General features: G+C 40.6%; 1 protein-coding gene across 2 annotated transcripts in view; it reads right to left on the reverse strand.

Moving 5' to 3' along the window:
- Window positions 1–25,130, reverse strand: part of Itga2 (integrin subunit alpha 2) — a 93,027-nt gene that overhangs the window by 31,821 nt on the left and 36,076 nt on the right. For both annotated transcript variants that reach the window (XM_021180415.2, XM_029468487.1), the window contains exons 3-13: window positions 19,028–19,137; window positions 16,893–16,984; window positions 13,435–13,549; window positions 13,053–13,180; window positions 10,241–10,389; window positions 8,081–8,231; window positions 7,680–7,845; window positions 5,870–5,946; window positions 3,146–3,284; window positions 1,701–1,846; window positions 728–871 (exon numbers count right to left, since the gene is read on the reverse strand). In XM_021180415.2, the coding sequence (XP_021036074.1) occupies window positions 728–871; window positions 1,701–1,846; window positions 3,146–3,284; window positions 5,870–5,946; window positions 7,680–7,845; window positions 8,081–8,231; window positions 10,241–10,389; window positions 13,053–13,180; window positions 13,435–13,549; window positions 16,893–16,984; window positions 19,028–19,137 (1,417 nt within the window). The remainder of the gene's footprint in view (window positions 1–727; window positions 872–1,700; window positions 1,847–3,145; window positions 3,285–5,869; window positions 5,947–7,679; window positions 7,846–8,080; window positions 8,232–10,240; window positions 10,390–13,052; window positions 13,181–13,434; window positions 13,550–16,892; window positions 16,985–19,027; window positions 19,138–25,130) is intronic.

Here is a 25,130-nt window from a genome sequence, read left to right on the forward strand (position 1 = left end):
CTGTAGACCAGGCTGGCCTCGAACTCAGAAATCCGCCTGCCTCTGCCTCCCGAGTGCTGGGATTAAAGGCGTGCGCCACCACGCCCGGCTCAGCCGCTGACTTTCATTTGCTTTTCTTTCTGTTCTCATTGAGCTCCAGAGTCCTAAGGAAATGAATGCAGAGTTTCGACTACATACTGGAAAACCCGTGCCTTGTCTTTTTGAGTGAGCTCAGTTTTATGGCAAGGATCTGACATTCCATGAGTTGAACGTGCACTTAAATGTGACACTAACAGCTGGAATTTTCTGACAAACTAATGTAGAAAGCACTCTAGGTCATCTGGGGGTTGTGGGAGTTGCTGGGACGATGACTTTTACTGTGAAATGCGGAGGTTAGAATGCCCAGTGACTACTAGCATTTCCTGTGAAATGATAATGATAATAACTAATATTTGTATGTACATGCATGCCATTCATTATTTGTGCTCACACTGGCTTTATTTGCATAGGAACATATATCCAAAGACCTCTCATGGAAATGGGATATACTATATATTAAACTCCATCCCTTTTAATACATTTAAAAATGATAATGATGGTGATGTCTTGAGTCTGATTAAACATATGCCACACTATGCATGAAAATAAGTGTCTTTCAAATTTCAGGTTAATTTGCTTAACAGTACTAGAGTCAACTTATTTATCAGTGCTTAAAGTACTAAGCTGTTTTCTTAATGTTTATTTTTACCTTTGTGATGGTAAATAGGTAGACTTTTCCCTCTTCTTTCTTGAGGTCGTTCATGTATGTAGGAGCACCTACCAGGAGCACATCTGTAATGGTGTCTTTATCCACATCAACTGAGCACAGCACACTGCCAAAATAGGAGCCAATCTAGAGGAGCAAAGCAAATTAATTTGAGGAGTTATATATAGTCACATATGTGTTCTAGGTATTTCTGATGCCAGTGAGCCAGAGCTTATGAGAGGAACCCTTATGAGCTATGTGAGCTCTGATTTAGAGAAAGACAAGAAGGATCAGGCCAGGTAAGGACAGAGAGTAAACATGTTACCATGGAAAACAAAACAACACAAAACAAAACAAAACAAAATATTGTAACAGACACTTTATCAGAGTGTAGGGAGCAGGTAGAAGGCTCAGGGAGAGAAGTATAGCATCTTCAAGACAAGTTTAAATAACATCTTAAAGACAAAAGGAGTGTTCTAGGTGGAGAGAAATGCGGGTAACTAATGCCAGTGTCATGGTCCAGCACAGTTGATGTTGCTGCATAGAAAAGGTAAGAGAACTAGGTAGAGATGAAGTCAATTAGAAGGCCTGAGGCTCTGAATGCCATCCAATTCAGCAATGTTCAGTGAGTGTTGGTGTAACATCTATTAAGGATTTAAAAATTAGTAAGTGATTTCCTCTGTAACACTGTCATTGTTTTTCTCTCAGAATAGACACCCCATTCTTTATACTACTAAAAAGAAGGCAAAAGTATGGTATGAATGTTAGTTTGTGGTCTCCTTACCCCTAGAAAATCAATGGCAATAGCAGGATCAGACTTAAGCCCAGTGAACCTTCCTCCATTAGGGTTTGACAGATATGAGTAAATTGAGATGACTTACTCAAATACATTAGAGCCACTCAGTAAACACGTTTCTACTTCACTTGGCCTGGTTATCCATAAAATGAATTTCACTTACTTAGTAATGATATTTACCTGGTCCCCTCTGTGAGACTGAATCACAGTCACATTGCCTTGCTTGTTAACGCCGTACAACACTATCTGGCCAGTATAATTTGCTCGAGGAGCACCAGCAACAAAATGGACACCGTTTTCAGTAGAAATTGCAGCCACAGAGTAACCTAGGAGAGAAGTAGTTCTAGATAGAATATCACTGTCTCAGTCAGAGAGAATTTTCAAAGGTAACAGAGATGCCCAGAAATCTTAATGTTAGATGTTATGTCTATTCATGCTCCTGAAATGAATTTTTCTGCCCTTCATTTATAGTTCTAGGTAGCATAGACAGGACGTATAAAGCTGCCCCTCAGTTCTGGGTTACTCTCTTTAGCTACTTACTTACAAGCCTTGCTAATTGTTCATTTTAATGGTCAACTTGACATAATCTATTATTACTTGGGAAGAGAGTCTCAGTGAGGGGTTGTTTAGATTAGGTGTGCTCATGGATATATCTATGAGGAATTAGGTTGATTGCATTAACTGAGTAATTGGGATGGGAAACCCACTGTGGGTGGCATCATTCCTTAGGCGGGGGATCCTGAACTGAGTAAGAGTAGAGGAAGTGAGCTAAGAGCAAGCACGCATCCATTAAAGCACTTCTCTCAGCTTCTGACTGTGTATATTATGTGAATAGCTGCTTCAAGTTCCTGTTGCCTTGATTTACCTGCAGTGACGGAGTGCAACCTAGAATTGTGAGCCAAATAAGCCCTTCTCCTTTGAGTTGCCTTTGTCTCTATATCTTATGATAGCAACAGGAAACAAAACAAAGATACTGTCCTTTAGTTTAATGAATCAGCGAATGAAATTAAGTGATGTTGCTATTTAACGGAAAGAATACAGGCCCTGGAGTTAGGGGTCTGGGTTTGAATTCTGGACTGGTCCTTTGCTAGGTTGTTGACGTTAATAAACATTATTAAAGTCACTGGCTCTGAAATGATTTTCAAATCCTTACTTATAGAATATAAGTAATTTCCCTCAGGTACTGAACATCACTGGATGCTCATCATATGTGTACCAACAATAACAAACACCCTAAGACCTCCAAAACGACAGGTGGCTACTGCTCAGTGTATTATGTTTTAGGAACAACTTCTGTTTTGGAGACCCAACTCTGCCCCAGGGATATCTGCCTGGACAGACTTGTGTGGTTTAGAAATATTAGTGTTAAGTAACATCATAGATCACATGAGCTTAACGGGCATCTACACGAGATTTGTGGGGAAGGCTCAGCTTTCCTTACTTGTGGGCTGAGGCCTGACTGGCCAAGAGGTCACTACTGGATTAAAACCACACTAATGAGAGGAGAGAGCTCACTGTCTGAGCTGAACTGAGAGTTCAAAGAGGGAAAAAACAAAAACAAAAGCAAAACAAAAACCAACCAACCAAACCCGGAGTTTTCTGAGCCAACTATTGCTGTGCCTCACCTAAAAACGAACTGTGGTTTCTATCCTGCAGAACCTGGTCAAAGGCTTGTTTAGGAAAGATCACGGGCTTGTGAGATGTCTCCTGGACAAGAGTTCCACTCCAGTCAAAAGCCCCCACTGCACCTAACATCAGAATATCCTGAAAAGATTGGAGAAATGAAAATTAAGACAAATCACCTTTAAGGCAAAAGAATTCAGGTGAGTCAAACACTGAAAGAAACTAACAGAATATAAGGAAATTTGCATACTAAGTTAAATATATATCTTGGAATTGTTTTGTTTTTCAAGCTTGCCATGAGCTGTGGCATCCGTTCTCATCTGTGGATCATGACCCCTTCAGGGTCCAATGACTCTTTCACAGGGGTCACCTAAGATCATTCTGCCTATCAGATATTTAAACTACAATTTGTAATGGTAGCAAAGTTACCACTATGAAGTAGCAATGAAAATAATTTTGTGGTGGGGCCATCACCACAACACGAGGAACAGTATTGAAGGGTTTTAGCTTTAGGAAGGCTGAGTGACACTTGAGCTATGCTCTCTTGGAAGAACTTACTATAGTTCATTATGCAGAAATCTTTGCAATAGGCCATGGTACAGGATGGATGCATAGTCACTTTCAATTCGAAGGCAAGCATTTGCAAGTGCTGAACCTTTCAGAGCTTACAGATGAATCAGACGAGAGCTTCTCCTCCCACATATTTATAGGAAAGGCTCAGGATGAATATGAGGCACGCTAAAGCAACAGAAAGTGCTGACCCAAGAGGAGTGAGGGAGGGCAGCTCTTCCCTAGCATGTCTTGGGAGACCTTCTTCTGACTGGCTGTATTTTCAACTCTCTTCCTCGTATATTTGTGGTGTGTGTTTTATGCTGGGATGTGCAGGCTCGCGCACACAGAGACCAGAGGTGCTCTGCTCCGACACTCTCTGCCTCATTTCCTTGATGTGGGGGTCTCTCACTGAAACTGAAGCGAAGATGGCAGCCAGAAAACTCTAGTGATCTTCCTGTGGCTGCACTCTCCACATTGCTAGGGTTACAGGTACTTGGGCAACCATGTATTCCTTTCCACACTGTGTGTGCTGGGATCTGAACTCAGATTCTCTTGTCACAAACTCTTTTAGCTTCTGAGGTATTGCTTAAGCCCTACAGTTCATCATTCTTTTTTTTTTTCTGTTCCTTTCAAACATTCTGGCATCTATATCCCTTAATCCCATGTGTTAAATCATAGCACAGCTACAAAACTCACTTGTAGCTGTGACAGTCGACATAGGGCGTGGAAAGTCAGCCTAATTCAGAGATGGATGGGGAGGCCCAAGCTGTGCATGCTCTTGTGCATTGACTCAAACTCAATCTAAATATCAAAGGCTTCAAGTCCTTAGGCACACAGGCTTGGTCAGGATGAAAGATGTTATTGTTAAGGGTTTTTTTTTCCCCTTATATATAAGGAAACAAGGATATGATGTGGGATTAAAGTAAAAAATAGGAAAGACAATGCCATTCTGTGTAAAAAATATTAAAAATTTGAGAATGGTGTAATTAACATAAGCACAGACTTTAAGCTGAGGACATAGGAGTGGCCTCCAGGGGATGGCAGTAACCTCACAGACTTGTGCAACAATAATTCAGTAATCTTTTCCTATGGGAAAGGTTTTTAACTTTTGTCAACATCTCTAAGGGTTGTTGAATCAGTAAAGTTAGCATCTTTTAGTCTAGACTAATGGTTCTCAACCTGTGGGTCGAGACCCCTTTGGGCATTGAATGATTCCTTTACAGGGGTCCCATAAAAGAGAGCCTAAAGATAAGGTATTTACATTATAGTTCATAACATTAGCAAAATCACAGTTATAAAGCAGTAACAAAAATAAGCTGATGACTAGGGGGGGGGTCACCACAACACGACCTGTTAGAGGGTCACAGCGTTGGAAAGGGTAAGAACCCCTGCTCTACACTTCCTGATCTTTAGCTCTGTGTATTGCCCCCTCTGGTTTCAAATTAATCCCTAAATATTTCACAGAATCTGGTCTCTTTTGGTTTTGCATCCTTCCATGTCCTGGGGAAGAGTTAGAGTCCAGACCTAGAGATTGTTCCTAAGAACACCTATGGACTGATCCCCTGAGCTAGGCAGACCGGGGACCACAGACACCCTTCAGATTTCATGAATACCTCATTTCCAACAATTTTCTGTCTCTGCAGTGAACAGTATGCTATGAAAATGTAGTCTGCGACTCTGTCAGGGATACAGTGGTCTTGTTTCTCTGACAGATGTTTCAAGTCAAGTAGTTAATTGATTGCCATGAAATTCTTATACAGATGGTGCCTGGAGTTAGTATAGCGTCTTTCCCTTGGGAGCTCAATCAAAGTCTTTATTGTAAATGATATTTTTCTGTTACATAGGAAAAGAAAATTTTAATTGTTTTTCATTTATTTTAATTAATTAATTATTTTCAAGACAGAGTTTCTCTGTGTAACCCTGGCTGTCCTAGAACTCACTCTGCAGACCAGGCTGAACTCAAAATTCGCCTGCCTCTGCCTCCCAAGTGCTGGGATTAAAGGTGTGCGCCACCACGCCTGGCTATTTTTTTTTTTTAAACTTAGTAGCTGGGCCCAGGAATCTGAATCATTTCTCAGGGGATATCTGCTTTTCCTTCTTTATGTCTAAGCTGCTGTGTCTGTGTGTATTCTGGCAAGCGATAGTATTGGCTTCAACTTATCTGATGTACACACATTTTGAGGAGTGTAATCTGCACTGAATCCGACTTGTGCCATTTCCATCTGGAAGTTGTCTCCTCCTTGAACAGTGCCTGTAGAGTACCATTTTCAAAAAAGATATTATTGTCAGCAATCAAAATTTCAAATATGGACACATTGAAAAATCTTTCCTCCAGCATACACACACACACACACACACACACACACACACACACACGTGTGTACACACACACAAATGTTCTTATATCAATGTAAAACTATAGCTTGGAGTATTCTAGGAAGAGGAAACCCCAAAACAAGTCACCAAAGTAGTGTTCAATATTGGCTTTGATCCCCACTAAACATTAATTAATTTAATGAAGTATTTATGCTATTCCTGATATCAAATTAGCCTCAGCAAAATGAGAGGATTAGTTAAGGTGGAAATTGAGATGAGAGCATTGTTATAAATTCATAGTTATTGGCCAAGGAACAATTTGGATTTTGCCTTTAAATATTGGCGCCGCTAATGCACAAACACTTCAGAAGCAATGGAAGAGCATGCAATTACTTTGCACCATAGACTGGAGAGAAGGGAACCTGTGCTAGCCAACGGACACCAGGACTCAAGGGTAAAGTGGCTGGAAAGTTGCTTTAGCTGTACTTAAGTATCGGTCGCTGTCTAACACCACAGAGTTTTATTGGTGGAGATGTTATTTTCAGCATGATCAGAATGGTTCCAATAATGTTCATAAAAAGCAAGCCAAACTCCTACATAGACACTGTAATACGATAACAAAGTGTACCACTGTGACATACACTCTTCCTTAGAAGATATAATTCACACAGGCTGTATGCAGACAATTTAGGGGAGAAATAGTGTTATGCTCCTCGAAAGTCCTCAAAGATAATTTCAAGGAATCCCTAAATGACATTGCACCTATTCTTACTCATGGACTTTGAGCAAATTTTCTAGTACAGATGTCTTCGTAGTTTCCAATTGTTGCAGGAGGCTTTAGTTTTTGGTGATGATTTGAATAACTCAGAAACACTACACTTGAGCAATTACATTTGCAGCAGGATAGAAATTTCTCTGGCACCACCAGAAGATTGAGGCTGGACTACAAAATCCAGGTTCTAAGACAGTGTCTGATATGTAGGTGAACAACTAAACACCAGCTTTATTGCTAAGAGATACTTGGAATAAGCACCTGGAACCAGAATTGGATCTCCTGTTACTTTTTTTTTTCTTTTTTAACCAACTGGGAAAAGTGTTCCAATTCTTGAATCCTTAGTGTCTGCTTGGATGACAGTTCTGCCTGGAGGGTGTTCCCAGGCTATGGAAGCACATCATGAGAGCTGCAATAAGGAAAGCCTTTCCTGCAGTAGAACTGCTGGATATCATCACCAATGATATATGGTGTATTGTCACCATTTTAAAGGTATATACAGTTATTATAAACAAATTGGAGAGTTTCTGTTATTATGTAATTTATAGAGAAAAACAGTGGTGTGCTCTCTCAAAAACTGTAAAAAAAATGATCATCATATCAACCATGTATGAGCTTCTCTGCACCTCAGAGGTTTCTGGAAAATCAAACCGTACTGATGTCTCATCTTTTGGGCAAAACACAAAAGTGGTTGGATTCCTAGTTTTCTCCTGCTTGCTAATGCCTTACATTTTCCCTTATAAGCTATGTATGCGTGTGCTTTGTCTATCTTTCTTGGCAACATAACCTGAGCTGGTTTTTCTGAATGGTTTATGAATTCATATCCATATGACAAATTATACAAAGTTACAAATTCTCCAAAAACTGGCATTTGAAAGAAAGTGCTGCCTTCTTACCTTCAATGCTGAATATTTGCTCCCCTAGAGTTCCAGCCTTCTCCAGAAGAGCCGCTTCGTCAGCCACATTGAAAAAGTATCTCTCTGTTGGAGTACTAGCAATTGCTTTTATTTCTTTGATTAAATTTTTAGTATCAAGAGCATTTCTGTTTAAATACCCAAGAACCTCGAGAAAAGAGAGAGCAGGGGGCAAAGGTCATGTTTAGCCTACATAACTTCCCCCATCTGTTCATTTCATCGTAAACTTTCTTGCACACATTTCTGCAGCCCTTTATTTAGTTGGCATGACTGAAAATCTGCAGGAAACAGAGAGACAGTACAAACTGCAGACCTGGAAAGTGTCAGCATGTAGGGAGGTGTACCCATCAACTGACAGACAAATCCAAACAGAAGTCACTTACTGCTATGCCAAACCTCAGAATCTTGTCATCATTGCATTGCTGGATCACAGTTTTCAGCTTCGACCCATCATGGGACTCGCCATCAGTCACAACGACCATGACTTTTGTAGCACCTGGGCGCCCGCCAGAAGTCTGTGAATAAGCGTAGTTTCTGCGATGGATACAATTACTCATGGTTAACAGAAGCTAACAGATAGACCCCTGCTTTGAAATAAAAATGGGAAATTAGCATTTTTAAGCACATCAAACATGAATGATGTCTTATTTTTTATGTCAGTGTTCTTCTGTGTCAATGCCAGTGGCCCGTTTAAGAGCATTCCTCTATCTGTAGCTTCCTCAGAGAAATATAAATTATAATTCATGTTTAACAGTAATTTCAGTAATTTCATGGTGTGTATGTGTTGTGTATGCATGCATGCACATGTGTGTGTCTGTTTGTGTTTGTATGTCTGTGTATTCTGGGTTGTGCTGGTTAGAATTTGGGTGAATTCTAATTCTTGTTCATTTGGAAATTACAGTGGTAAAGGAAAAATCCAGGCCTTTAAAAAGGTACTAGAAGCCAGACAATCCACACCTAAACAAACAATAACCAGGCCCTATTTTGGAACACTTGCCAGGACCCCAATTTTTTCCCTAGGGGATAGATAGGCCCCAGCTACATTCCCTGCTGAAGGCAGGCATCCTCCAAGGTTATTTTGACAGCATTCTTTCCTCAGTCTGGGTTACTGGACTGGAAATGGCTCTCCACTTAATGACAAGTGACTCATGTTTATGGCCTTCAGTTTATGACGTGGTCCAGCCACCAAAGAGACAGAGACAGGAAGGATGAAGCCAGTCACATCTTCTCTTATGGACACTCTATTTCGAGACATTTGAAGAAAATCTTACCAGTCAATGAAAGCTTCTACTTCAGTACACAGAAAAATGAAGGGTCAGATAAGACAGGGAATGGCGAGACAGACATGGCAAGTGTGGGCCAGATATGTATCTAAGAGGGAGTGGGAAGATGACAATGAGGGTTTTGTTCACCTGATGACTGGGTGAACAGACACCAGTATCATAAGCAGTGTGGGAAAGGAATTGGGCTGGTTCAGGACTTACTGAATGTGTTAAGTGAGTTGGTACTTGCCCAACAGAGATGCTCATCTTCAGTGAGAGTTGACTGATGACTTTGGGGAGAGAGTTAAGAGATGATATAAAGCAATGGGTAGCCCACACAGGGCTGGCACTCACAGCAAGGATAGGGACATTATTCTTAATGGAGCGGACAGTGGAGGAGACGAGAGAGGGCTTTGTTCAGTGAAGAAAAACCAGAAGATGGAGTCAGTGAAGAGGCCAGAGCTGTTGAGAAAACATTGGTGGGGATCTCAGAAGTCTGTGGTGTTCAGTGAAGACTGAGTTCATAGCAGCGTGTCTGTCTGTCCTTATCAAATGTTCAGAGTTGCTCAGGACAGTGGGGCTCAAGGGGGAAGTGCTAGGATAGCTGATGGAGACACCATGTTCACTTAGTGGCAGAGCTACAACGTTCAAGGAAGAAGAGGCAAGAAGATGTAGGCAACTTGTTTTAATGGTGTTTGAAGGAACAAAACCAGGAGATGGACAAGGCTGGGATCAGGTGTAAGGGCAAGCACATTTGTTCTCATCTTTTTAAAAAAATGACAGGCGAACATTTAGTAAAGGACTATTAAAGCTTACAGAATTGAAAAAGAGAAACTGAGGTAAGAAATGGGTGGAAGCCATGCAGCTGTGAAGGTCACACTCCATGTGGGTTGCAGCAGACATGACAGATAATCTCAACATTCAGATTCTTATGTGTATTATCCCATGAGCTTCATTAGTATGTATAAAATACCATATTAGCTTAATTTGTTTGACGTTAATATGAACAGTGGTAGATTGTTTCATCTATAGTATTTTAACCTAAGGCCTTTGCAAAATTGTGCAATTCATGAAAAAAATCATATAAACCATTCCATGTCTGGCAGTCCCATGACTATGGTGTGTAGCTTGATTTCCTCTGGGTCCTGTCAAGGTGAGCAGATCAGAAAGCTCAGGCTTGGTTCCACCCTTGTCACTCTTCTTTTGCCTTTTCCGTTTTCTTTTCTTTCTATTTGTCCTTCCACGTTGTCAAAGTTTTTACCTGATAGCTGCAAAACTTACCTTGCAAATTCGATAGCTCCAAAGGTGTTTGTGAGGTCCCCACCATGTTGGCGCGTCTCAGATGTGGCCTGGACCATATCCTCTTTGGTTTCGAAATCGTTCAAGTTAAATATAATTCTCGGGTCATTGGCATACTGAATTAATGCCACCTGGAAAAGAGCAAAAGTTTATGACTGCAATTAGCTTATAAACATCTCATACTTAACCAATATAATAAGAACTCAAGGTGAGTTTCAATGTGGGCCAATAGCTTAAAGGAACTCATTTTAATTCTGGGCTTGACAATTATTCCTCTTTCTGTGGAATGAGCTTTGTTCAAGGCCATGAGTGTGTGACAGGAGCATGACTACCAAGCAAGATAACCTGTTACAGTTTACACTTTTGGTTCAAAAGTAACTATAGATTCTTAAAGCACTTCCTTAGTGTATTTAATGCAAATGAATATTAGGCTCAGGTTTCTAACACAAATATTAAAACATATACAAATAAATAAGCTCTTTTGTTATCAATGGGTAGAACCTCGAAAACAGCTATAAGTAATCGGAGGTGGAGACTAGCACCTCATTAGTTGAGAGTAGTTATGTAACAGAGTCGGAGTTGAATTGAAGAGAACCTCACACACCCCTAAGTAATGTACTCTATTTGATTGATGGTGGTTGGAGTTCCCCTACTGTGGGTTTGAGCATTGTCAGAGCAAGGGTGTTGGATGCACATATGGGGCAAGGAACTTCTGACCTTTAGAGGATACAGCATCAGAAAAAAAACTTACTTGAGAGAGATAACAGAAAGATAAACTTCTGAGCAGGATGTTTGGGGGAGGAGCATAGTCTAATCCTTTGGCTTAAGAAACATACATATTTCTATCAATAAGCCTGTTCCTGAGCATTGAAAGTATTTTCCCAGCCTAGGAGATGTGTAACCAGGGAATAGGAATGAGGGGCAAGAGACTCTCTAAGAGACACAAGAGTCTCTGAGGTAAGGATATCAGGGCTGTCGCCCTTGATTGTTGAGTCCAGTTTGTAGCATTGCCTGGGAGGTGGTATGACAGCCTCGGGGTGAGGGGGGGGGGACATGAGAAACATACTGATCATCCTGTGCATCTTTCTTTAAGAGAAGATGTGCAAGCAATTCAAAACTGACTGATGATGTCAGCCGCATGTGATCCTCTGGATGCAGCCGAGGCCTGAGTGTCAGGAGAGGAGGGTTTATTACCTATGGGCTTGAGTGGAGAGACAACTCAGCTTCCTCTAGGCAAGGGGACAATAGAGGGTGGCAGGAAGATGAATCTGAGAAACGTCCTGAAAGCTGGCGACTGTCGAATCAGCTGTGACAGGTGTGATAACTGACTCATAGGCAGAAGAAACAGACAAGCGTGAAAGCTTTGTACTTCAGGAGATTTAAAAGCACTGTTCTCCAGAGACCAGTGTGATATGTAGTCTTCATAACTAGAAGGTTCTAGTGAAACTAGTGGAATTTCCATGGTCTCCGAAAGCAGTTTGCTCACTCCCCTGTCATAGAAAAGCAATGCCCTTTTAAAAAATAATACCTTAAAGGGAACCAGAAAAGTGAATTTTCAACTAAAGATATCTTCAAAGAATAAGGAAAACTGTTGCAATAGCTGTGACTAGGTGTGAGGTTTCAACCTATCAGATGCCAGCGAACTGCTCTCCGGGGATGCTGCTGCTCGGCCAGAAGGACCTATGAGTAGTAGATTGAGTCAGACACCGGAAAAAGAGAAGAGGATGGTGATGGTGATGGTGTTGTTGTTGTTGTTGTTGATGATGATGATGATGATGATGATGATGATAGTGAAGAAAAAAGCAACTCAAAATATCTAGGAATTACCCCTCACTGTTCTCTCTCCTTCCCTCCCCTACACTCTCCTTCCTTCTAGGTTTTGCTCTGTTGTCCAGGCCTGTTTCAGAATCTTGGGCTCCAGAAATGCTCCTGCCTTTATCTAGTGAGTAGCTGTTATTTTTTTTAAAGTGTGTACTATTTAGTCATGGGGATTATGAAACTTTTGTGCCTGAGTTTTAGGTCCATACATCAAGAAGATATAATAGCATCCAATTAGAGACTTCTGAAAACATATAAAACAGTTTCAAATCATTGAAAATACTTGCTCCTATGTTAAAATACAAAGCAAATTAGTCTAGATTATAAACTAAAGGCTATAAACTAATGTTAGAATTATGTTTACTAGATTATTGTTAAATTTCATACAATTCACATAATTCTTTTTACCAGAAAGGTGTAAATAAGAAGAATTCACTATTGGTCAAAATAGGTATTAAGAAAAAATATGTGTCCAATTTAAAAAGTTATATATATATATGCACATGTATGTGAGTTTATGTGCATCATGTATGCACAGGTGTCGGTGGAGGACAAAGGACCTTGAACCTCCTGGGACTGGTTCTGTAGTCTGGGAACTAAACCTGGTTCCTTTGCAAGAGCAGGATGTATTCTTAACCTCCAAGCCATCTCTCTATTCCCTTAAAATGTATTATTAATTACCTCATGGGTTAAAAAATTTAAAAAAGCAGCTTTGAAAGAGACTTAAATGCTATACACTATTTTTAATGCCTCTGTCAAATATAAAACTATAAAATTAACAACATTGAACCAAGTCATATAGGTAGAATACTGACCTTAGAAATATATAGTTCAATTAATTTTCCAGGTTACCATTACATTCATTTAATATGAATATTTTGACAAATGAAAATTTAAAACTTCATATCTAACATTATTTTCTCCGAAAGCAAGCTGTGAGCTTGTTTGTTTGTTTGTTTGTTTTTGATGTCCTTACCTGTGTCTTTTTAGGCCCTATATGCAGGCCTTTCACAAACTTTACCAAAAAATTCTTTACTGCTTCCCAGGGATAAATACTGTTTGATTCATCACATACAACTACAACATCTACGAGGGAAGGGCAAGCTGTGCAGAAAGAGATGACAAAAACACATTTTTTTCAAAGATAAGTCAAATGTCACAATCACATAAACTTCAGACTCACAGAGAGGTTGGGTGGGCCTCCCCCTTTGACTGTAACCCCTCCCACTTTGATTGTAACTCCTCCCCCTTTGACTGTAATCTCTCCCCTTTGATTGTAGCCCCTCCCTCTTTGACTGTAACCCCTCCGTCTTTGACTCTAAGACATTGCTCAGATCTCTTTGACATTCATGACTTACCCTGAACTGCAGGTGAAAAGCTGGCCAAGAACTGCAAGTCTGGACTAACATCAGAACAGATCCCAGTTGCATAATACTGATTTCCACACTGATGTGCCCAGAGAGGACCACAGGTCTTCAAAGAAAGGAGAAAATAATATACACACAGGCAATGTAACTTTCTACCTCTACTTTTATGGAATTAAGGCACCATATTTTCCCAAGATTCACCAAACATATAAGTGTGTGTGTGTGTGTGTGTGTGTGTGTGTGTGTGTGTGTGCATTTGACCTGTATACATTTTTGTCTATTACTTTTGTGCCCAGTGCCTTGGAGGCCTGAAGACAATGTTGGGTGCTGGGAATTGGGCCCAGGTCCTCTGGAAGGGCAGCCAGTGATCTTCACTGATGAGACATCTCTCTAGCACCTGATTTGCCAACTGTTAAAACTAGTGAGTCAAAAATGCATTTGAATGACTGGAGAGATGACTCAGTGGTTAAGAGCGCTGGCTGTCTTTCTAGAGGACCTAGCTTCAATTCCCATTCCCCACGTTGTAGCTCACAACCGTCTATAACTCCAGTCTTAGGACATCTGACACCTTCTTTTGGGTTCTATGGGCACTACTGGCATGCACCTGGTGAGCAGACATACACATTCTTGTGGTTGAAACAACAACAACAACAACAACAAAACCCTCTCCTCTCAAAAACATCTTCTTAAAATGCTTTTGAAGGAACATCCTCTGGGAAGGCTGAGAGCACAGGAGAGGGCATCAGCTGTGCTCCCACGTGATGGGACCATTGAGGGTAACTTTCAACGGACAGAGAGACCATGGGGTCCCTCACCAAACTACGTCTAGAAATGCCTCCCAGGGAGAGTGAACGCAGAGTGGGCATTTTGTCTCTTAGATATGTGGGTCTCACATGGCTCGTTTATAAAATGAAGGTGATCGTGCCGCTTTTGCTTGTAAGCTTGTTGTGATTATCGATGTTCGAAGACCATAATCATAAAATACTCAGAAGTCAGGAGAAGAGCAAGTGCTGTGCCCGCACGTCACCACACTTGTTTGAGCATCAAGTGTCCTCTTGTCCACTCGGTTTTTAACAGGAATCCAAACCCCAGCAACCTCTAAGGACAAACAGATCCTCAAGCCTGCCTGAGCTGTGTATAGACAGCATGGCAAACAAAGAACACACTTCTTGCATTCAGGGGTGGGCCACTGTGTCCCTGCTCACCCAGTGTTTCAAAACCATTTCCCCCTGAGATTATAAAGGCAAACTTTGAGTAAAACCCTGTGCTTGTAAAGTCTATTAACACACTAAACAACACCAGTGAGGTTGTGCACTGCTGCCTTTTAGCCTTGCTATCAGCTATTTCTTCACTTTGAGCTCCAAGGTCCCTTATTTCCACTTTCTATTTATTTATTAAGCTAGCAAAGGTGGCTGGTATTTATTTCCTTGCTCAAAGCGTACCTATTCTAACTCAACCTCGCCATAAAGACAGCACCAATTCTCTCCTCGGCAGCTCTCTGATAAATGAGATCTGCTGGTTCAGTCATGACTCAAGCACATGGGAGACATTAATATTAAGTTTTCTGGATGAAACGAGGGAGCTTAGAGAGACAGAGTCAGAGAAGGGATAGGTCAAGTCTAAGGATGCTATAAGCTACCTGAAGAATTCTACATGACTAAAACAGTGATCATAGAGCACTGAACTTATTAAAACTGAATAGAGGTGCATGGAAGTCATTGGAAAAACAAAAGGGATTTGTGTGACCCGTTTTAACTGTTAGTGGCTTCCTCCTAGCTGCTGTGCTCATATTTCGTGATCAGTGAGCAAGCCTGGTTTTCCTCCCATAAAACCAGAACAGTTTGCCAATCAGAAAAAAGTCATTGTTGCTTCTGGCTAGTACACACACACACACACACACACACACACACACACACACTCACTCACTCACAATAACAATCTTTGATGGCCATGTCTGCACCTTCAGTTGTTTTATCACCACAGAAAATAGCTCATCAAGTGTTAGAGCATTGAGGTTCTTTTTCAGAAGAATTGGAAAAGAGCATTTAAGAAGCTGAAGTTACAATATGCCAATTGCTGATGCCAGAACATTCTTGCTTTCAGCCCAGAACTTAAGAAGGTTCAGAAATATGTGATGAGCGCCAGTCTTTTCCACATTATTCTTCAGAGGAGCTCAAGACTCTGACCTTTTGAATGTTTAAAGAAAGTCTGGTCTCTCCTCTCAGATCCCTCCCAGGGACTACTAATTCTCTTATAGATTCTTTTTACATCCAGAATTAAGATCAAACAATTTAAAGTACAGCTATAGTCCGTAATTTTCAAGATATTCTTCTGACCTAGGCAGCTGCAAAAATAAACAAAAACCATGAAATCAACCCTATTATAAAGATCGCCAAGGATATTTAACTAAGTACAGAGACTCCTTTCCATAGTCATTTATGCCCTGATAGGACAGACATGATAACCAGTATTTCATTTGCTTAGTGGTAATTAGGTTGTAAGAATGTAAATATATGTTATTCTAAATGGAAATGATATTAGCTACATTTTTTAAAATCCAGTTTTAAAAAAGCAAGACTTCAGGTTAGCCTGTCAGTAGCACAGACAAACTAGGCTTTTGAAGAGCTGTCAAATCTTCCTAATACTGTGACCCTTTAATACAGTTCCTCCCAACCATAAAACTGTTTTTGTTGCTAAAACTGTAATTTTGCTGCTATTATAAATTACAATGTAAATATCTGATATGCAGGATATCTGATATGTGACTTCTGTGAAAAGAGTTGTTCAACCTTTAAGGGGTCACAACCCCACAGTTTGAGAACCTCTGAACTAAAATATTCTTATATGAGCCAGAGGAAATTTAAAATATGATTTTTTTTTTAACTGATATTCTAACTTTGGGGGCTTGGCATGTGATTTTTTTCACTTTTTATATAGTCAAATATTTTAAATAATTTCCTATATTAAATCTAAGCTCAGAAATTCTTCCCTTTAGAAAATTTCCTTTCATAACACATTAGGAAATAAGTGAGAGGACCCGCAGATGTATGACATGAGAGACAGTTTCTCACTTCACATAGGATCAGCTTAGCCAGAGCTTTGCTTTGAGCCCTGCCGGTGGAACCGAAGGGCCTCGCACATGCTCCTTGAGGAAGCAAAAACAAGCTGCGAGGTTTTGATGGTTTCCACACCTACTCAGCACGCTTTCCAAGGGCTAAAGACTTCTTACTCTTCCCATTTCATTCAAAACATTCATCGTTTTCGCGAATAATCAAGAAGGCTCTATGCAAATACTGTTGTTTTTCCTTGGATGTCCAAATAGCATAGTTGGTCCAAAGGCAACCTTCAGTGATTAAATTTCCCGATTGTATTTGATAAGGAGGATGGCAGGAGGACACTGACCACAAATTCTCTCCTGAGGAGTGAGGATCTGAGAGGACAACACTCACTAGAAAGCCTCCGGTCCCCGGATTCCTGGTGAGGGTCAAGCCCAGGCTCATGTTGGTCTTTATCTCGGTAACATTTGAGATGCTTGATGAATCTTTTGGAGAGAAAGAGATGTTATAAAGTGTCAGATATTTACCATTTACTGAAGGCTATAATAAAGGATCCAGGCACACTCGGGGTTTTACACAGGTTGGAGTATAGTATAGCATATCCCGGAACAAGCATTATATAATGCAGGGTGGAGATGTGGATCCTTCAGCCATTCACGGCTCGCGCTGGTGTGTGAGGCCTTCAGGGCATTTAAATATGTATTTTTAAAAGAACAATGTTCTGATCAAGTAAAACCTACCTGAGGACACAGGTGTTTTGTCCTTTCCTCGTGGTTTTGTCTTTTGTTTTTTGTTTTTTTTAAATCAGGAAAACAAAAACAAAAACAAAAACAAAAACCTCTTAATGATCACCATTTGATAGACTCCGGCTCAAAGCAGTAGGAGAATTAAAAATAAAAATTAAAAAAATAAAGACTAGTCAGGTAAAATAATAAATCAATCTGCACCTCCAAACTAAGACACCAACTGCTACCTGACTATTTCCTCTCCTTTCTCCTTGGTATTCAATTTATTCCTGTTGTCTAGACTCAGGCAAGCCACAGCCACTTTCATTACTCCTTAGCTGGGTTGCTTCTCTCACTTCCTGGGGCAACAGCTCTAAGACTTGTCTTCTTTGACCTTCAATGGAACCCTCATCCTGTCAGTGTCCTGGAGAAGCTGCACACTGTGGTGCAGGCTCACACTCTTTGTGACCTTGGCTCCTCAGGACAATGAGGGTCACTGCTGGAACACTTCCCTCCCTGCTTCCTTTCTGTCTTAGGGAAGGAGACTTCTCTGAAGATTCGCTCTCCCAGGCGCCAGGGAAGCTGCTCTGGGCAGCTTAATGCTGCACTGTCCTTGGCTAATACCCATTTCCTTCTTGACACCATTTGATACTCTGTCTTTTCCTGGAAAGAGTTCTTAATCTTGCTGCCCAATAGAGCTGTTCTCCCACTTCCTGTATTATCTAACTTCTAGAAATGGCGGCCGGATCTCAATCCTCATACTCCTTTCTTTCTGAATTCTTTCTTCTTCTTCTGTTTTACCCCCTCACACCCCACTGGACTTAGAACTGTGTTAGTTACAGATGGTTTGGAAGAGTACAGAAAGAAAATAATGGAACTTCTATGTTTATGCTCTTATTTTTATGTAAACATCTTGTTACTAAGGCAATGTGCCAGGGCATGCGTTAGCTTAAAATTAAATATGTGTGTGTGTCTTCTAATCTCCCATGTTTTATTCAAAACACTCTATGACTGTTTTGCTCAATATCCAGCTACACATCAACACTGTTATTTTTCCTCTGCTATCTATACAATATAATTGACCCCAAAGCAAACTCCAATGTTGACATCTCCAGGTTTTCTTTGATAAGAGGAGTGGCGGAAAGACAGCAACCACAATTTCTCTCCAGAGAAATGTGGTTCTGAGAAGACACTTTACTGGAAAGCTGCTACCTACAATGGATTGAGATGATACAATAAAAATTGTGGTTAATTATTTTTCCCTGTAGAGCTGAAGATTAAACCCGGGCTCTCACATATTTTGGGATCTACCATTCCGTTATCTCCCCAATTGTTATAATAAAAATTCTGAATATCAGTTCCATATATGGCGGGTGTTTAGGACTCTGATTACCCACATCCCTTTTATGTCAACTGAAAACTTTTGCTTCACACTTCAGTCTCTAGCATTTGCTGTCACTGACCACATGACTCACTCCAAATATGCTTTTTAAGCACCTACTGTGAGCCAGATATGGTGTTACAAATTTCTCATACAGAGATATACAAGGGCACTCCTGCTCTTTCTTTCTAACAGGGGTGTGCCTACACTTGTTCCCATGCACGTATGTTTGTGTTTGTTCAAACGTATTGAAAAATTTGGATGCAATCTGGTGTCCATATGGTTAAATAAAGCACAAAGGCATAAAGCTATTTACATTTCTTAAGACAAAAATCAGGATCTGTTTTGGTTTTTATTGTCTGAGTTTATGACAAACGATATTTTGCTATTTATAAAGAATCCCGTTGCTAAGTACAACTCACTTTGCAGATTCAGCTTTTCACAGGTGGCAGTGGGTAGGTCCACAGGGCACTTGTACACATCTCCCATTCGGTTCTCAGGGAAGCCACTCCACGGTGAACCAACCAGTAGCCTAGAAGTAGGGTGTTCTAATGAGTCACAGCATGGTGTGGACGACTTATTAAAGAGAACTGGCAAAGCTTGGCAAGATTCATCCCATTTCATGTTAATCTTATATAAATTCATAGTTCATATGCATTCATTTAAAAGTTGACTTGCTTCCTGTCATCAAAGCTGACCAGGACACTTTATGAATGTCTGTGGTATGACTACTTTATAGAACACCCCTAGATGCCTCATTACAGCAGGCAGAGAAGCATAATGCATACCACAGTATGAGCCATACAAGAAATTTCAGGTTTTTACTAGTCAGTCATATTAATACAATAAAAGTGACAGGAAAAATTGATTTTAATAATGTATTTTTAACTTCACATGATACAAACCAACATACAGTCAGCATAAAAATATTCAATAAACTATCTTTAATTTCTCCCTTCAAAGTCTTTAAAATTCAGTGTATATTTTATATTGAGAACCCATATCAATGTGCAAGCAACATTTAAGGACCCACAGGGCTCATATGGCTACAGACTATGCTATGTATAGGCATACTGCTGGAGAATGACATCATGTTCACTGACACCCAAGAGTGACAACTGACATTTTTAGAGTACTTTTTATGCTTTTAGTGCTGCCACAGGCTATGTCATTTAAGCAGCAGGTGAGTTATCAGGGTGGCTTTATAGAGAGGATACTTAGCAGAAATATTGAAAACATGCATCTTGCAGATCTCCTTACTGAGATCAATAGTGGGTGTGTATCTCAAATACAGGATGAGTCTGGTATTCACATCCTTCCTCGGGTCAGTTTCGTTTCCTTCTAGAGCCTTTGCTTCTTCTTCCAACCCAAAGACTCATTAGGTGTTTATGGTCATAGGGTAGTGAACAGAAAGAGACCATGTGCTGTTCAATCATTTTTCTCTTATGCATGTGTGTTCATATGTGTGCAGATGCATGCATATGTGCACGTGAGTGTGCATGTGGAGACCAGAGGATGGCCAGTTTTGAGACAAGGTCTCTTATTGGCAAGGAGCCCCTCAGTGAGGCTATGCTGGCTGAGGGAGGCCAGGGAGGCCTATGTATTCACATTCTCTGCCTTCCTAGCACTGGTAACAAATGGGTTGCCATGGCGAGCATTTTTGCATGGGAGCTGGGACTCAAGGCAATGAGAGAAACATGTTACCAACTTAGCTGTTGCCCAACCCCACCAGCTTGATCTTCAGAGGTCACAGAAGGTTATTGATTGCGCAGCATCCAGTTGCTAAGGAAGTGCATTTGTTTTATCATCAGTTGAGAAGATTATCTATGAAATGTTCCATGCCTCTTCTCTGCTAAGTATTCCTCACTATCAATTACACTTGTGCTCCAAGCTAACGTAATGTACTAGATAAAAGAAAAGTCTAAGGCAGATTACTGTCTACGAAACCCAGCATACCTGTTTAACATACGTAGCCAGCAAAACAATTACATGAGAGGGATGAAAGACAAGAATTAATCTCTTCTGTGAAACAAATGTGAAAATGGTCAAAGGATGCAAAAATAGACAGGAAGGATGAAACAGTTTGTAGTAAAATCATTCTTAGAGAGCATTCTGAGTATTTTAATTCAATTATGTCTTATTAAGGTCACAACTGAAATTTTTTTGTCCACTCATAAACAGATAATTTAGTATCACTTATTAAAATGTTACTGGTACTCAATGTTTCAGTCATATTAAGCACATAGATTAAGGTACTTGAACAGTCAGAAATCTGCATTATGGGTCTAATGTTGTTCCCATATTCACTTTAATGGTGGGGACTGCAGGGAGCATTTGACATGCATGTTTGAGCATATCTTGTGTTCCTCATGACCACTCAGAGGGAATTAGGAATCTCCTTTGTGAAAACTGTCTCACAATGGCTCAGCCTTCTCCATCTCTAGTAGCCTCTAGTATTCCCTTACAGGGGGTCCACATGCCATTCTTCTAATTTGGGTACACAGACATATCTTAAGGAAGCAGGTAATATGGCCTCTAATTTCCTGTCTAGCTCTATCTCATCCCTGTATTTTCCTGGGATTGAAGAGTCCAGTCTTATGGAACTCAGTTCTCCAGACCAGAGTCTCTTCTGCATCCAGACCTTCATATATGTGACACCAGTCCAGCAAAGGCAGGTTCTACTAATCAGCTACATAGCCTGGTGGTTCATCCTCCTCCTCTCCAAACTCTGAGGACGAAACCCTCCAGTATATGAAGGTTGATGAAAAGATTCTGTGCTTGAAGATCTAAATATTTCTTAAACAAATTAATGGAAAAAATAAGAATTTTAATTATTGATCAGAAGAACTGTCTTGGAAAGGTTAATTAATGGTCTATAATTATCTTTTAGTCAAAGAACATATTTTTCTTGTCTAAGTAAAGGTACAATTAAAGATCTTTTATATACATATACACACACACATATATACATATATACATACATATACATATATATAAATGTGTATGTGTGTAGATAGATACAATATATGTGTGTATATATATTCTATATACATATATATGATATATACACACATATATAATATATATACACATATGTTATATGTGTATATATATATATATATATATATATATATATATATATATCTATATCTCCAGAGCCAAGAGAAAGGAATACATTGTGACTGTTCTGTCAGCTATTTCTGATTCAGCATCTACATCCTACTGTATATTAAAATTCTACTTGTAAAAGCATATACATAGTGTTTTAAATCTAGTATTTGAAAATTTCACGCACATGTACAATGTGTGCCTTTACAATATGTCTTGATCTTAACCACCTCCCACTCACTCCCAAGCCAACGCCCTTATTCCCAGTCCATCCTCTCAACTTCCCTTTTCAAATAACCTACTGAGTCCAATTAGACCTACCCATAAGTACATGGGGGTAGGATCCTTCACTTAGGTTTTGACAAACCTACCAGTAGCCACACCCCTGAAGAATATACGTTTACTTCCCCAACAGCTGTCAGTTTCCCATAACTCTTGACCAAGGCATGAGTTGTCATCTGCCCTTTCTCCATCTATGATGGACGGTTGACTGCCTTGATCTTGTGCAGATAACATGGAGATAGAACACAGCTGCTGGGAGTTGATGTGATCAATAACCATGCAACCCAAGAAGTCGTCATTTCCCAGCTGAACTTCCCCTCCAGTGACTGTTACGTTCCATTGCCTCCTCCCCATTCTCCATGGTTTCTTGAGCCTTAGATAGTGAGAAGCTGATATGGATGACCCATGCAAAGCTCAGCGCTCAGTGGGACTTACACTTGGCACTTTCACAAGTCATGAGTCTCCGTCCAAAATGAAGCTTCCTTGCTCAAGGTTTAAAGCACAAAGAGGACGTCACCCTGGTTAATCTTCAGAGTCACACTTGATTGGACTTAGAATCACTGTGGATTCACACCTCTCGCTTTGTCTGCACAGGTTATTTCCCAGAAGGTTGGCTTGAAAAAGGAAGACCCACCCTAAATGTGGGCAGCGTAACCCATACCTAGGGACTTTGATCCCACAGAAAGGAGAAACATAGGTGAGTTCTAGCAGTCATGACTCTCTGCTTCTTGACCATAGGTGAAATGGGACAAGTTGCCTCTTGTTCCTGTCCCCATGCCTTCTTCCCACTGTGAACTAAAGTGAACCATTGTTCCTTAAAATATTCTTGCCAGGGTCACAATGTGGAGAACAGTAACTGCTAGAAATATCTAAAGATATGGGTCATAGAATGTGTGCCTCTGGACTTCGGCATTCTGGGAACTCCTGTTAATTCTAGTAAATATTATAGTTTAGAGTGGGTGTAAGGTTTCCCAAAAGTTTTCTTACTTGATCTGCAAAACAAATCTGAGATTACACAATTGTCATCTTATAAATGGAAGCACCAAGACAGAGATATGAGCAAGTCACTCCTTATCAAATGGCTGGCCAGTGTCAACTGTGACCTTTTTGAAGGCATGGCTTTTACTCTTCAGGGAATCCTCTTTCTTCTTCAGTGCAGGAGGCAATGCAACAGTCAGTGGAGTGGGGAGTTCAGCTGGGAAGTGATGACTTCTTGGATTGCTTGGTTTTGAATACATCAACTTCCAGCACCGTGTTCTGTTTGTTCTGTTTGTTTTGTTTTGTTTTTTCGAGACAGGGTTTCTCTGTGTAGCCCTGGCTGTCCTGGCACTCACTCTGTAGACCAGGCTGGCCTCGAACTCAGAAATCCGCCTGCCTCTGCCTCTCAAGTGCTGGGATTAAAGGTGTGCGCCACCACGCCCGGCTTCCAGCACTGTGTTCTATCACCACATGATCTGCACAAGATCAAGGCAGTCAACAGTCCATCATACATGAAGAAAGGGCACATGAAAACCCAGGACAAGGCTGGGAAAACCCTGTTAAGAGATGATGTAAGTTCTACAAATCAGATTGAGTAGAAACTGGAAGCAGAGGGCCAGCTCACACTTACTGGGACTGGGTGATGACTGTGTTGTATTAAAGGGAGCCAGGATTCTGACACCTGATGTGGTCATCCCTGTGGAGCACATGCAGACAGCAGGGGGGAGGCCATGCTGTTTGCAATGACTGTCCAGGACAGAGGATGACCAGTAAATACCAGATTGAATCATACAGGTGACTTCTATTAATTTATGTTTCTACACCTCTTTGCCAAAGCCTATGAGAGATAGACTGAGAAGTTAAAATTTAGCATTACTGAGCTAAAGTATTCTGTTTCTCAGAGACATGGCACCAGCTCTGTGCTTATCTCCATGAGAAGAAATAAGAGGAATTCACTGCTTCCTGTCCCACTGGGAACCTTGATGGGCAGCTCGCTCACCTCTCCTAAGAATTCATAATTAGTTACCCTTGAAATTAGAGAGGACTTAAGATGTCATTGTTATCATTGCTACTGGAAAGGTGGCTCTTCTAAGGCAAGCAGACACAAAGAAGGAGAGGCATACTCTCCTTCTATGTGTCCCACTCAATAAGGAGTACGTAAAAGCACTAAAAGGTTTGGAAAAACCCATAAGCTTATTTTCTTCATCTTTTCTCTTAAAATCCTAACACACAACAGGAGAAAACAATGAGAAACCTCCCATTTGAGGGACACTTGACAAAACACACAGACTCATTCTATAAATATTATAGCACATCAGGTATCCACCTCCAGGCCAACAATCCCAGGGAAACTTCTAGACCACTGCCACGGCCTTTACTGGTAACATTTTCCCTCTCTGCAGCAGACACCTCCTCACACCAACGGGTTTTCATGGAATCCTGTTCCTGACAGCTCACCCTCACGAGAGGAAGCTGTGAAGTCACCAGAGGCCACTCCTAGGGAATCATGACCTTACACTAACCAGAAAGGAAGTTAAGGAGACTGTCACAGTCAATGGTAAACTGTTATGTACATATAGCTGTAACAGGGAGAGGTTCACCAGGACAATTGCTCCAAAGGGAGGGATGCCTTCCACAGGTGAGAAAGCGATGTTGAAACATGACAGGAGTTCTTTGTAGCTATAGATTTCATTCACTCTCAATAAGAAAAATAAAGTTGTGTGAATAGCCACGAGTGCTGATTATCCAAACGTCACAAAAGCCATGATATAAACTTCTCCTTCCCTACAGTGAAACTGGGAATTCTTCCAAGACTATCTTAACTAACACTTACTGTTCAATTATCTTGTGGGAAAATAGTGATTATGCAGACTCCCAAAACGTAGCCAATTTGCCCACCTCCAGTGGAATTCAAAGTGCTTTGTTTAGTTAGTAAACAGTATTTATGGTGGTGTAGGTCAGACAATTTTAAACCCACAATCCAGGAGTGCTAAAAATACCCATCTTTGGTCTCTGAATCTCTATGCTCTCCGGGCTTTCTTCAAAAACAGTAGGGGATTTTTTAGCGATTGACAGTAGACATGCAGTTAAAACAACATAGTATCAAGAAGTGTTTAATGAATGCATATGGAATGGACATGTCCCACAACTCCATGA

This window comes from Mus caroli, chromosome 13 (genome assembly GCF_900094665.2).
Source record: "Mus caroli chromosome 13, CAROLI_EIJ_v1.1, whole genome shotgun sequence".
NCBI lineage: Eukaryota > Metazoa > Chordata > Mammalia > Rodentia > Muridae > Mus > Mus caroli.